This window comes from Macrobrachium rosenbergii, chromosome 59 (genome assembly GCF_040412425.1).
Source record: "Macrobrachium rosenbergii isolate ZJJX-2024 chromosome 59, ASM4041242v1, whole genome shotgun sequence".
NCBI classification, from domain to species: Eukaryota; Metazoa; Arthropoda; class Malacostraca; order Decapoda; family Palaemonidae; genus Macrobrachium; species Macrobrachium rosenbergii.
This window is the reverse complement of record NC_089799.1, coordinates 26,329,614-26,345,178: the sequence shown is the minus strand read 5'-3', so window position 1 is coordinate 26,345,178 and position 15,565 is coordinate 26,329,614. Positions and strand designations below refer to the sequence as shown.

The 15,565-nt window shown below is 37.3% G+C and overlaps 1 protein-coding gene across 2 annotated transcripts in view; it reads right to left on the bottom strand.

Moving 5' to 3' along the window:
- Positions 1-11,954: 11,954 nt before the first annotated feature.
- LOC136837356 (uncharacterized) overlaps positions 11,955-15,565 on the bottom strand; it is a 208,831-nt gene continuing 205,220 nt past the window's right edge. The window contains exon 8 of one of the 2 annotated variants that reach the window (XM_067102098.1): positions 11,955-12,779. In XM_067102098.1, coding sequence (XP_066958199.1) covers positions 12,544-12,779 — 236 coding nt within the window. In that variant the 3' untranslated portion in view covers positions 11,955-12,543. The remainder of the gene's footprint in view (positions 12,780-15,565) is intronic. The other variant, XM_067102099.1, reaches the window with a different exon arrangement.

Here is a 15,565-nt window from a genome sequence, read left to right as displayed (position 1 = left end):
TGGCTAAATTAAGAAGGACATCAAATGTTGAAGCGGGTAGTTGTGCGACATGATGAACAACTGGAGCGGTGTCAACACAAGACTTGAAGCTATCACGGCGAAGCGAGCGCGGAGCGTCATGGCGTGGCGCGCGAGAGGCTCCGTGGCAAGTACTAGAAGAGAGTCAGCGCGTGGCGCGAGCGTCATGGCTGGCGTTGTGGCGCGAAAGCGTCAAGGTGAGGAGCGCGTGAAGCGTGAAGCGCCGACGAAGAGCAAGACGCGCTCCTGGCGCGAGACAAGAGAAAAGGCCAACACCTCAACTCGGGAAGACGAATAGGAAGCCACTAAACACTCTCTAGAAGACAGACGCTCTGTATCGTTCCCGAAGGGGGAGACGAAGGTGAAAGTCTGTACCTCTTAACAGGCAGATTCGAATCTTGAAAGGTTCATGAGAGCATCCAGCTGTTGTTGCAAACCCAACAAAATCTTACAGCGTTGGCGAAGCCACTCTCTCGGGAGAAGGGCTGAACCTGAGAGAAGGAAAGGGGCGAGAGACGTATACTTCCTTCCACAGGGAAGAAGCTCTAGCCCTTGCCTTAGCGACAGGGGTCGAGTAGAGTGATCATTCGAAAAACACTTTATTCTCTTCTGCAGAGGAATATCCACGCAACTTTCGGGGAAGAGTACAAACGTCTAGAGGAAGAGGGCGTGAAGCGTCCTCTCCTCTAAGCTTCTCTTAAGAGGGCGAGAGTCCAACCGAGAGCTCCAACCCCGTGGCGGGAGGACGTGTCGGAGGGCGAAGCAATCCTTCAGGATGCGTGCCTGAGCACGATCCCTGGCAGCCTGGGTAGCGTCATCAGGACCTGCCGAAGGGACGCCAGATCGGTGGGAAGCCCCCGTAACCCTCATGCGGCTTTCGACATGCCCCCTCCCTGGTCCTGGGAGTTCGACAGAGGTCCAGGCCTAGAGGCATTATAGGGCCGATCTGACGCCCCCTCCACAACACTAGGGGCACTAGCACTAACACTATGCGTTTGAATTGCATTCACTTTAGTTTCAAGAGCACGCATTGACTCCACACGAGAGCCAGGGAATTACCTTCTGCAGCAACAAACTACAGGGTTAGTAATAAATTACTACAGGGTTACTAGTAGGAGAAAACCCTGACTGTCCAACTAAGGCTCCTGGCGCGAGACAAGTGCACTCTAGGAGGAAGATTTCCTCAGCCTATCACGCTCCAATTTAAGCATATAGGCTTCATATTTCTTCCACTCACCCTCAGACAATCCCACACATTCATTACCGATTATCATAGAGCATTGAACACCCTTACATATCATACATAAAGAGTGAGGAACTATCAAAGTCTTCGATAGCCTCACCTTACATTCACCCAAGCTACAGACTCGATAGCTAGAGGTAAGACATCTTAATTATAAGAAAAGTCAAAAGCAAAATCAAAAACGGTCCACAAAGAGCGTATGCCAAGTCACAGATCCAGTCGAATACCAAAAACAACCAAAATACTTAAGTGACAACAAATTTCGAAATCCAAAGGCGGAGGAACTGACAACAGGTGTTGACAGTCCGGCGACAGAGAAAATCTGAATAGAAAATGGGAATGGTTCCTGATACCCGCCTCCCAGCGGCGGGAATGGGTACTAACCACCTGACCGGCCACTGCGTGTGCCGCGAAATTTGAAATTCTGTCGGACCTTCGGAGAATACAGCTATATATATATCTGCCAGGTAAGTCTCATGAACAAAATATATATAAATATGTAATATATACATATATATTCATATGTACACAGACATACATATACTGTATAAACATATACATATATGTATACACATGTATGCATATATAAACATATGCATAAACAAACATAATATATACACATACATATACATTATATAGATATATACACATACATATACTGTATACACATACATGTATGCATATATATACAGACATATATAGGCCTACACATATATGCACATTTGCTATATAGCCTACATATACACACATATATACTTATATAAATATATACTTTTACATACATGTATATATACTAATATATACATATGTACATACATACATATATATGTATACAATATACAGTATATATATATATTAAAGTATACATATACATATGTATACATGTATAACTACATATATACACATATATATACATATATAAATACAGTCAACCCCTGTTATTCGCAGGGGATGCATACCACTACCCCCTATGAATGGCTAAAATCCGCAAATACTTAAAACCCCTTTAAAAATGCTTATGATTGTCTATTTTGATATTTCAAAACACCATAAAACCCTCTAAAAATGCTTATACCTGAATACTTTAATAGTTTTACCACAAAAAGTGTATTTAGTCATGAAAAGGATATGAAAATAAAGTAATTTTTTAATATTTCTCTATGAAAAATACCGTGAATAGGCGAATTTTCCGTGAATAATGTGTAAACATATTCCACAGAGAAATCGCAAATAGGTGAAGCCGTGAATCCGGAACAGCGAATAAGCAGGGGCCCACTGTACAGTATATAGCCTATATGTATTAATATATACATATATGAATACATATACATATACATATACATATAAACAGTGGACCCCCACCTTTTTGCTGTTCCGGATTTGCAGCTTCACCTATTTGTGGATTTTAGCTATTCGCAGGGGGTAGTGGTATGCATCCCCTGCGAATACCGGGGGTCGACTGTATACATATGAGTATATCTAGGAACCATGATATATGTATATAGTCTCTCTCTCTCTCTCTCTCACTTAATTTGAATATAACAGTATAAAAAAACAGTAACTATTTAATGATGTAATCATATACATATATATATTGTATATAAATATAAATATATACACATATATACACAGTACATAGATTATTGACTGATTTCCATTTTCACAATTAAATTCCTTTATTGAGAGGAATTGTACTCATTTGCCATATCTTAGCTGGTTTTGTTTTCTGTTATGAATATTCTGCTTTGCAGAACAATAAAAGAAATACATACAGTACTATATTTGTGTACCCCAATATGAATAATCTTCCCCAAATTCTGAGTAAAAACAGAAATATAAATAAAATTTGACTGACCTATCCCTACTTTACCCCTACACTGTACAGTATTTGGATCCATTATCAGTACTGGGACCTATGAGGTCATTCAGCACTGAAATGGAAATTGACAGTAAAACGGTTTGAAAGGTGTGACATTAGGAAAACCTTACAGTTGCACTACGAATCAATTGTTGGGAGAGGGTGGAAAGTAAGATGACGAGAATATGAAAGGAAGTACAGTAAAAAAGGCATGGAAGGGGTTGCAGCTAGTGGCCAAAGGGACACTGCAAAGAACCTTAAGTAATGCCTACAATGTGCAGAATGAGGCGCGTTGACGGCAATACCCCTCCAAACTGGGTAAAAAAACAATACAGGTATTATTTAAAATCATACCCAACTTCTTTAAAAAATGGTATTCAGACCTGGACTATCACATAAGAATATATACTGATACAGTAGCTTTACAGTCATGCAAGTTAGTGTAATCATATTAATTTTGTATTGGAAAAAATCAGAATTTTCTAGTGATTTCAAAACTGCTAATACAATAATTTAACTCCAATAACTTACTTTCCAAAATATGGCACAATTTACCAGAAGTCACAGGACAGAACTTCAAGTTATTTTTTGGCAGACAAAACTAGGTCTGTGCCTTTATGGGGAGGGCTAATTTCCTCATACTTGTGTCTATGCTATGTTTATGCTAGTCATTGGTCCTTACAACCTTAAAATGATAAATGTAACGAAAAAAATAGTGAAAAAGGTTCTACAAGATAATGCCCATCCATTTCAACACCCCTTCCATATCAATCGGTGAACACTGTCTCCAACTCCCTCCTAATCCTTATAGATTACCTCTACGCCTACAAACATTTCAACACCCTTTTGTCCTCTATTCTATATAAACAACCAAACCACCTCAAAACACACTAACCCACTTTGCCACTTATTACTGCCCACTTTCTATATCTACGTTTGTCACCCTTTCAATTCTTACTCCACACATACTGCACAAAACATTCATATAAAAGATTATAGCTTGTCTCACATTTGCATTTAACACTAAAATGCTATATAGTCACCAATGGGCCAGGGAGTTGAGTAAAATTCTCTGGTTTGCATGTGTGAAGCCTACCAAGGTAAATCCATAAGTACCAAGCTCTTTTACGACACTTGAAACTAAGTCAATAGCACCATGGAATTTTACTCAAGAGACAAGCCAGAAAACCTGTCCAGGTACTCTGTGATTATAAGGCACAATGTACATGAACTTGTGTCAAGTATGCTCACAAGAGATGGATCCAGCCAGCTTAGAGCACAGGTAGTGCTTATGCAGGTCACAAACAGACAATACAAAAGTACTTGAAGCAGACAGGCACAGGTAGGCCACACACAAGAACATAACCATGAACACATGTCATCCAGCCAATCATCTTCAAGCTGAGACTATTTAGGTCAATGTGATTTTAGAATAACGATCACTCTTAGCCTATATCAAAGTCTAGATGCCCAGTTTGTTTTTTCTGGTCAGTTGAATTTTTCTTTTTAACATGAATTTCACGAAAATTTCCCAAACACTGAAACCATGTACTACAAAAAAAAAAAAAAATCAATTTACTTAAAACATATGAACACACCCCAGACATGGGAAATTACCCAAAGCCATTTAGGTTATTTTTCGGAAGACTCTAGCCACCTCCCACTTTATAATTTATATTTTTCTTGGGTAAAACACATCAAAACAAAAAATTTCTTCTCAATACATAATCTTCACAAATGCTTAATAACAGAAAAGTAATTAATCAAATTACGACTTATAAAGTATGACAATACCTGCCCCCACGACCCCTCCATAGCTAATATGGCAAAAATGTAACCAGTACACACTCCTAAGTTACGATAGGTTGGTAATTTTAGGTTTTTGTAGTGCCCTATCATTTCCTAGCCATTTTTGCCTGAAAAACCCAAAATAAGTTTTCATGCAAAAATGGCTAGCTGGCACCTTTCAAAATGGCTGGCTGGAGTCTTCCAAACAATTACCGCCATTTACTTGGTAAAAGTGCAGACTCAGGCACATTATTTCCGATGACTGCTTCCATATTTCAATATGATGTAACCTAACCTAAACTAACCCAGCCTATCCTAGCCGGAGCGGGGCTTTCAGGAGCCACCTCAATGCAACATCACCCATAATGGAATGATGCGTGCGCAACTATTCTGCAGTTACCCATTTCTCTTCGGTTTCCCATACTTAGCCTACAAGTAATCTATTTGCATTCAAGTAAGCCTAGTAAGCTACAAGCCTACACGTAACCTAAGATAGAGTATTAGGCCTAGGCTATTCTTCTTATGCTACCAGGCCTAAGACTTTGATGGAATTCTTTGCTAGGATCGGTCGTACCCTAACTTAATATAAAATTCTTCACCGAAATAAAAATTTGAGGTGCAATGCGGTTATTTTTCGGAAGACTCCAGCCACCTCCCACATTATAAAATATATTTTTCATGGGTAAAATGCATTAAAAAAAAAAGGTAATTCTAAGCCGGCTGTCCGCGGTGAGCTAGACTGTGGCAATTGGCGTTTTTCTATTTTATTTTACTTGCTTTACAAGAATTTAAAGTCATATTTTGTCGGCCGGCTGTAAATATACCGTAATTGACCTTTGAAGACTACACGACTTAAGTACCTAACGCGGGGTAGGTCTAAGCCGGCATTCCGTGACAAGCCCCCCCACCTCCCCTCCATAACTAATACGGCAAAATTGTAACCAGTAAACACCTCTAGGGTACGTTAGGTTGGTATTTTTAGGGGGGTTTACTGGTTACAATTTTGCCGTATTAGCTATGGAGGTTGGGGGCTTGCCGCGGAATGCCGGCTTAGACCTACCCCACGTTAGGTAATACAAGTCGTGTAGTCTTCAAAGGTCAATGACAGCTTAGTTACAGCCGGCCGACAAAATATTACTTTAAATTCCTCTAAAAAGTAAAAAATAACATAGGAAAACGTCAATTGCCATAGTCTAGCTCACCGTGGACAGCCGGCTTAGAATTACCAAAAAAAAAATGTCTTCTCAATACATAATCTTCGCAAATGCCTAACAACTGAGAAAAATAATTAATCAAATTACGACTTAAAAGGTAAGACAATACCAGCCCCTCCACAGCTAATACGGCAAAATTTTAACCAGTAAACACCCCTGGGTTAGGTTAGGTTGGTATTTTTAGGTTCCTCTAGTGCGCTGTCATTTCCTAGCCATTTTTGCACGAAAGCCCCAAAATGGTTTCTCATGAAAAAATGGCTAGTTGGAGTCTTCCGAAATATTACAATGAAACCACAAAACAGGGTCTACTTAGTAAATAACAGATTTTTAACTGAATCCACTTTAGGCTAATACTCACACACAACAAGCCTGATACATCTGCCTCAATCTTCCAATTTCAATCTATTTTTCTTATACTTAAAAAATTAGTGTTATCGGATAAGTCATTCAAGTTACCGGATAAGTCATTCAATGCAACCTATTACCACGTGCACACAAATATTTACGAACATAAATGAACTCTAAAACGACACGCCATCCATCTACACATGGGAAATAATTAACGACTGGACAGTCACACGCACCGTGCACGTGCAGTAACTGTAACACAAAGACATTCTGGTAACGTAAAGCTTCTTGTGTTGCCTCCCTCCTAAATCAATGTTGGAAATAAAACCGAAGAAAAATAAAAAATGAATAACAATTAGCTTAACATACATATTAATATAAAATGCACTATTTCAAAAGACCTTGAAGAGACGACTCTAAATGACATGAAGTAAGTCTTTTTTAATTTTCACATGACTACGAATGCGCACTGTTTACGCCCTCTGTTGGGTTGTCTTTACTTCGAATTGTTTACGCAACGATTCTTACTATTGACTTCCTGGATCTTCCCGAGTTAATTAATGATGAAGTAAAATGTTAAGATCTAGCAAAATTAATATATAAAAAGGGTTTTGAAGTAATTCTTGGCCTTCATTAGTAACATAGCCTGACAATCATAGTAGGGACTTACGGAGCAATTACATTAATGGAAATAAAGTTATCGAAGGGATTAATATGAAGACCAGCACAAAAGTTTCTAGTTGTGCCACCACTGAGTTGACAGAACCATATATACCAACATTCTTTACCTTACCATCTGTTTTCCTCCCACCCTCTCATGGATAGGTGACTGCCTCTTCCCGTTATCCTTATACCATCCTTTGTCAACCTACATTTGATAACACAGCAAATTCGTTTGTGCAACTTATATTTCCACTTGTTCGTGTGAATTCATGTAGCTGAGGTTGAAGGATGCTTCTCTTGGTTATACACAAAGATTGCTCTAAAATAAGTGTACTGGTACAATTTTTAATTAAGACCATTTTATTTGAAGAACTGGATAAGCCACATCTTTCTGACAAGGATAACTGTCCTTCAACGCTGGTAATAATTATTGGTAGGAAGTGTTCTAGTGATGAGATGAACATACTGTATAATTATATTTTGTCGAGAATTCAACACGATGAAAGATAAAAGCCGCAGTATACCCAGACAAACGTTTTTAATAAAAGTGTTGTATAGTAGCCTTGAACTCCATACATAATACCAAAAGTACCAAGGAATGCTTCCCATATGTTGATTACCTGTATTAGTGGGAATGGTAATGTTACTGTATTGTCAACATCAGAAGTCAAAATTTTGAAAAAAGCAACTACCATGCTAAACTGGTGTTTGACAAACCCTCTAAATAAATTTCTGGTAGTGGTCACCTCTGCGTTAATATACTGTAATATATTACTGCCCTCGCCTGTATTCTGCTAGCGTCCTGGGATCGTTACGGGCCTTCCCAGCTCCGAAGAAAAGAGTAAGATCTACTTGATATGTTTATTGAACTTTACTTTTTTCTTATGAGTCCCTGTGTACGCCGTATTGAGATTCAATTGGATTCATGGACGACGCTCTAACTATACCACTCAAGTTGTTTAAGAGACGATTTATCATACCTTATTTTTATTGAATATGTATATATCTCCGGCTACGGAATTGTATAGGATTAAGGTATGTTATTTTGTAGTTTCATTTAAATGTTTTTATTAAGTTTGATATTTTGTATCCTGCTTCTCCTTCTATCGTGTGTTGGCGTAATTTACGCCCAAGTGCAATTGATGTTTTGCTACATTCTACTTATTTCTTGAGTAAAAGTTAGCTAGGCGAGTGGTGGTTCTGACTGCAATGCTTTTGCGAATGTCTTTTCCTCCCTCGTTCCAGCTTTCCAGGAGAGCTTTTTTTTTTTAGGTTTAAGGTGATTGTGTAATATAAGTGCATTGTTATTTTTGTCTAGTGTGTTCTTTACCTCCTTCACTATGAGATTTTTGTCTCGAGTTTATTTTCTGGTAGTGTCCTACCAAATATCATACTGGTACTAAATAACCAGGAGAAAGAACCTGAAAGCACCAGGAACAAGCACGACATTCGGTAAGACACTGTCAAAAGATAAACACCGAAGGCAAAAATCTCAAAGTGGAGGAGGTAAAGAACACACTAGGTAAAAATAACAATGCACTTTTATTACAAAAATCACCTTGAACCTACAAAATAAAAAAAAAAGCTCTCCTGGAAAACTGGAACGAGGAAAAACATTGCAGTCAGAACCACCATTCGTCTAGCTAACTTTTACACTAGATAAAGAGACAGGAATAAGTAGAAGATAGCAAAACACCAATTGCACTTGGGCGTAAGTTACGCCAACACACGATAGGAGAATCAGAATAGAAAATATCCTTAAACTTAATAGATAAGATTAAATACAACTACAAAATAACATACTTTAACCCTAGACAATTCCATAACCGGAGATATATACAATAAAAATAAGGTTGCTGATAAATCGTCCCTTAAACAACTAGAGTGGTACAGTGGAGCGTCGTCCATGAATCCAATTGAATCTCAATACGGCGTAGTCAGGGCGTCCATAAGGAAAAAAAATTAGTTAAAAAACACATAAAATAAATCTCACTCTTTTCTTCGGCGCTGGGAGGGCCCGTAACGGTCCCAGAACGCTAGCAGACTGAAGGCGAGGGCAGATGAAGGTGTAGCAACACCACACAGGACACTCGGCAGGACCCAGGAGTAATATAAATTAAGGTGACCGCCGACACAGCACATAGGTCACAATGCGGCAAAGGAGCTGGCACCACCAGCAGGCGTCTCCAAACGTGAGGGGACCAAGGGTGTCACAAACGTAAAGCTGCAGAGTCTGCCTTCAGAAGCAGAAGGTGCTAAACATCGTCTAAGCGGGACTGTTGACACACTGAACTGGAGGCGACCGCCAAAATACTCCGCGCCACTTGCGGGAGGAGTCGGCACCGGGCGACAAACGACCTGACCATCACCAGCAAGCATGAAAACAGAAACACTCTTACATGGGGGATGTATCGATTAACGCAGAATTACCACTGAAGGGAGGTGAAAAGACCCAAGCACAGCCTACAAGTGTCAAATGACAAACAAAAGCAAAATAAACAAAACTAATGAAAATATGCTGTACATTAAATAAACGGGTCTGCAAGTAATGAATTTACGTTACTTTCATTACAATACACACACACACACACACACATATATATATATATATATATATATATATATATATATATATATATATATATATATATATATATATATATATATATATATATATATATATATGTATATATGTATGTCAGTATGTATATGGTGTCAGTACAAACAAACTGCCCATGAAGAATATTTTATCCAAGTGGTTACTTTAACTTTTCCCATGCATGTAGCACCATGGCATTTCCGCAAATATTTTCGCTATGATATACAGTACCATTCTGATCTATAACTGACACATCCCGTTGGCTGTACAATCCGAGACAGCCTCCACAAAAAATACCGAACGTGAAAGTTATCAATCAATGATTTACATTCATTATAATTGTGTCTATTCTGCATTTTGAGGACGGGGATATTATTCTAGTCCTACTTAGAATTGTACGTTGTGTCACTTTCCAGACAGCAGGGGTCATTTAATGCAAAAACTGTTGTCGCACTATGTTCTCCTCAGTTCCACTATTTCATCATCATCATTATCTATAACGTAGTGTGACGGATAAGCCCTCCGTGAAATTCTACCATTCATATCTTTCATGAAATTTATCTTCCATAAATCTCCACTGGTGTCCAGTCTCCCTTCTCATAGTTCTCATCCAGGTGGTTCTGGGTCCTCCAACTCTTCTGTTGCTCGCAGGAGTCCAGCTGACACTGCCAAATACTATTATCCCAAGATTGAACAAGGACATGTCCAAGCCTCACTAGGCTATAGCATTTACTTTTGAAGTACGAGTATATCCTTGCATTTCACCAAAACCTACCATACGAATATATGCATGGTCTTAAATTTTAGAAATAACAATTTGTCAAAAACATCCGACGTGGTTATCACATAATAGGTTATGTTCTTTTGCGTTTGAGTCCTTATACTATTGGTCTATAATAATTAATATCTATATTTTTAGATGCTCACTCAAACTGTTATAAAATAGACGAGGTTTAGCCATTTTGAAAACGTTCTACGAATCCGCTGGGAAAAGAGGTGCTAAGACCTTTGCCGATTATTCTGAAGGTAAGCCAAGTTTTGAAGTTGACAGAACCTATTTCAGGGAAAGCTGGATGTAGTCGAAGGGGCAGTGGAACTAATTTTGCGAAGATGCATGAATGTGAGTTAACAGCAACACAGCATTCCACCGGAATCCTAGTGTTGCACATACAGTACATATCCTAACATCCATCCTTAAAGTTGATCATGTTTTACCAAGTCTATCAAAGGAGCAAATGCATAAAACTTACATTACTGTTGATGGTATTACCCGTAAACAGTCCATTGGTAAACTGCAAGAAACAGTATCACACGATGAATTGGTAAACACCTTCGCCAAAGCTACAGTATATAGCTTTAATGGACCTTTATTCAGAACTGATGCAGTGTTAGATCACTACTTCGAGGGCTTGAAGTGTGAGGGCTATTTGTGTTTCATCTCACAGGAAATCAGTAACACGGACAATGTAAATCAGATATCACAAACTACGAATTTTGATCTTGCGATCTCATGCTGCACCTGGATGCTCCATACACAAATAGTTCGAGTTACAATCAGTTTACTTTTGAACTAAGCAAGCAGTGATTTAGGGGAAGAAGACTTGTATTAATTTGAATGTGACGCTTTGGTATGGACTATAGTTACGTAACTAGGAATGAGGATGCGTAACTAAAAATCATTTGATTTGAAAGTAAACAGTAGCATCTTGTAAAGAATGTTAGGGTGGTTATACGATTCGGAAAAGGTAGTATTGGAACTTTTCATGAGCTGAATCTAGTAAACTTAAATCTGTGGCTGAGCAAACATTACTATCACTAATTAAGGTGAAATTGTTGACATCCTGCATGTTCAGATTGTTTTTGAGGCAGCCACTTCCAACTCTGCAAATAGCAAAAATATTTCGGATCTATAATAGTACACCAAACTATACTTGTCATGAAAACAGTTACTGAAGTGCTATAACGATACACGCAAGGAAGTTGTTAAATTAGCCACATGAGACAATGTTCTTTTGGGATTTCGCACTTATTGGCCCCCATGATAAATCCTATTAACATAGGGGGTGATCACTACCTGAAAAATGATGAGGATTTGTCAGACCAATCCAGAATGATGGAAGAGTTCACTCTTCCGGGGAGCACAAAAACATAAAATACTAGTCTTGGCCTCCACAGCAGATGGGTGGTACTGAACACAGGGACGGACGTATAACAAAATTCCTAATATTTTGACAATTTATTTTCAGAAAGGCCAGCTTTAGCAAAGTAATCAACGACAATTTCCATTTCAAAGTCAACGACAGTCTTTCTCCTGAACGTTTTCCTTCTCAGCAATGTGGATCTATTATTCTGCTAATGGGTGCTCCGTAAACCTACAGCAAAGTGGCGATTGCAGCACATCAACACCATCTATCCATAAATGACTTTTTTTTTCAAACGGCAGGCAGATGCAGTTGCAGAATTCCCAACTCTGCTCCTTACAAGTTAATCCAACTTGCATGATTAGAGTTAATGGAATATGGAGTGAAAGTGAGAAGTTACGAGTGATATAACTGTAATCTTGTCTCCCAGATCCAGAATGAGTTACCATTTGTGCAATCAAATGTAATCCCACTGTGCAAATTACTGGTTCAAACAGCAACCCGTACCGAGGACAGTAATCACAAGCGTAAGTCTTACAAGCAATTGCAAAGACAGCATGCCTTAACAGCAGCAAGCTGTTCTGATTGAGAAAATTTCAAATCCCGTCTTGAAATGCCTGCATCTGCACGAGTTAAAAGGAAATAAATGTACAACGGTGGTGGTAAGAGATTCAAACGGGATTATCATTGTCCTCCATGGACCCGAGCAGAATGAGCTCGTCGTCTGAGTCATGGCGGGAACTCGAGTTCTGACCAGGAGTGCAGCCGCTGTCCTCCTGACTGAAGGAGATGAAGCTGGTGGTTGAGAAGGTCTTGCTGATGCGGAGGGCTCCAGCCTCCAGGACCGTGCCGCTGATGTTGGATAGACGGTGGTGCTCGCTGTCGTCATCGGGAATAAGCCTCTCCCCTGGAAAATAGGCTCATTGAATGCGCTGCTTGGCTGCAGTGAAGTCAGAGGGGTCTTTCAAAATATCAATCATAATTCTGAATGAGAAAGAGTTTTCATTTGTACGTACAAAATCCATTACAAAAATATATCGCATGCATCTATGGGTAATCAATTGGTTGTCAAAAAAAGTCGCTAAATATAATAATCACAAAATTTTACAAGTATCACATGCTTTATTTAAATACTAAAACATTGTTTCATTATGAAAATGTTCATTTCATTTGTAAATAAAATTAACTGAGTATATGGGGATAAAATAAAAAAAAATCGTAGTATATTCCGTCACATAAACAATAGTAATTCACCACAGCCGCTGAAATTTTTAAATTAATATTTCATGAGTTCTTCAATTAGATAAGTTATTTAAGAATCATTAGAACCTGTTCTATTCAGTTTCTGTAAGAATGACGATCTGGTTCTCATAAATACTCAGAAAACATTACTCTTGTCCACAAATAAATCTATACAGTGTATTTTACACAGCTGAAAGCCTTGTCCAAGAAAAGGCAACAGAAGTGTTCATTAAGTGACAGCTGACCTAAACAGCAAAGAAGAGCTGCATCTACAGATACGCTGTCATCGGGAAGCTGAATAATCAAGGGAGTGAAATGGAAGGACGTAAAGCGCAGTGTACAGAAATACCGCAGCTCCCGGCATGGAGAAGAAATTGCCTGCAAGGAATCAGGCCTTGACATTCTTGACATTCTTTCGGCATGTGAATTGGATGGCAAAGAGCAAATCTTAGGTGACCTACAATGCAGAGATATGACGCCACCTGGTGTCACACGAGTGAATCATCCGCCGTCTACTACAAGCAAGTGACTACGCAGACGTTCAGGGATCATAACTCTGCAGAGGCAGTTTAATATATCTACACATTGAAAGGCTATGAATATAATGGCATGCAGAAGATATACAGGCATAGGTGTTAGCAGCTACTTTAACTATGAAGATCTACCGGCTTTTGCAAGGGCTAGCAATCTCATTCCAATACAAGTATTGAGAACTGCAAGGTTATCACCTTCCAGGGTCCTTCTAATGGGAATGTAATATATATATATATATATATATATATATATATATATATATATATATATATATATATATATATATATATATATATATATATATTTAATAAATAAATAATAGAATTACTTTCTGAAATTGGGGTGGCTCGCACCTGAGCAGGTTACCTCCTCTATTATGAAAAAGGCATAATTTACATGTGTGTGTATATATATATATATATATATATATATATATATATATATATATATATATATATATACTGTATATATATGTATATATACATACATACATATATACATTTATATATTATATGTATGTACATACACACATATATATATATATATATATATATATATATATATATATATATATATAAATTTAATATTATATATATATATATATATATATATATATATATATATATATACAAGAAAGTGTGTATGTATGTATGTTTCCCAATAGAAGGGTACCCAAACTATGGTAAAACCACACTGTTTTCAGCATGTTATTCGTTATTATACATTGAATGTTTGGTTAAATGTGCGGGACTTCATGACTGTTGCCATAACTCTTGATTTCTGCAAAGCATCTGACAGCGTCTGGCATAAGGCTCTGTTAGCAAACCCACTACATACGACTTTACGACTTGCTGCAAGCGCACTTCTTGCGTTTTTCTAGCAACCCTGCATGCGCTTCCTCCCCCCACCCCCCCGACTCTTACACCCCTCCCCCCTTCTTAAGTGGCGTTTCCCATGTTTCCATATCTCATTCACTCTTTCCCTTCTTTTTATTCATGAACTTTTGAAGTCTGCCTCTTCTTCTCCTCTTAATACTTTAGCAAAGATTTTACACATGTTTCTCATTATATATATATATATATATATATATATATATATATATATATATATATATATATATATATATATATATATATGTGTGTGTGTGTGTTCATATATAAATATAAATATATATGTACATATATATTTTATAAATATATATATACATGTAATTTTATACATATAAAATATATATATATATATATATATATATATATATATATATATATATATAATTTATATATATATATATATATATATATATATATATATATATATATATATATATATATATATATATATATATATATATATATTTTATATGGATAAATACACAGTACATAAGAACATACAAACATTTAAATAAAAAAGGTCGTTTACCAGTTCTGTGTCATACAAAGTATCTAAATCTATTGTTGTAATTTTCAACCCATTGGTAGGTACCATTTGAGATTTTCATCTTAGGAGTAATATAGAATTAATAAATAAACCAAACGATGTAGAGATTAATGATGATTTCTGCTTTGTAATTTTCGATATAGTATCATTATTCATCAATATACCCACCAATCATTTTGCTTACATTTTTCCCTGAAAACGTAGATAGTAGATAGCTGGATACATTTTTCTCGAAGAGTACCTCAGCAGAATTGATTAAACTTAATAGAAAAGTTGGTAAATTTTAATCTAACGGGAAATGTTACTCTCAAAATATTAGTATGCCACTGGAAATCCCCTTTCAATCATTCTAAGTAACTTATATGTGGACTTTTTCCATGGAAGAATATTAAGCAACGTTAGTCCTGGAAAATGTAAAATTAATTGTTGCAGATCTCCGTGCATTGTTTAATACAATATCAGGATATCATTTCTTCTCTA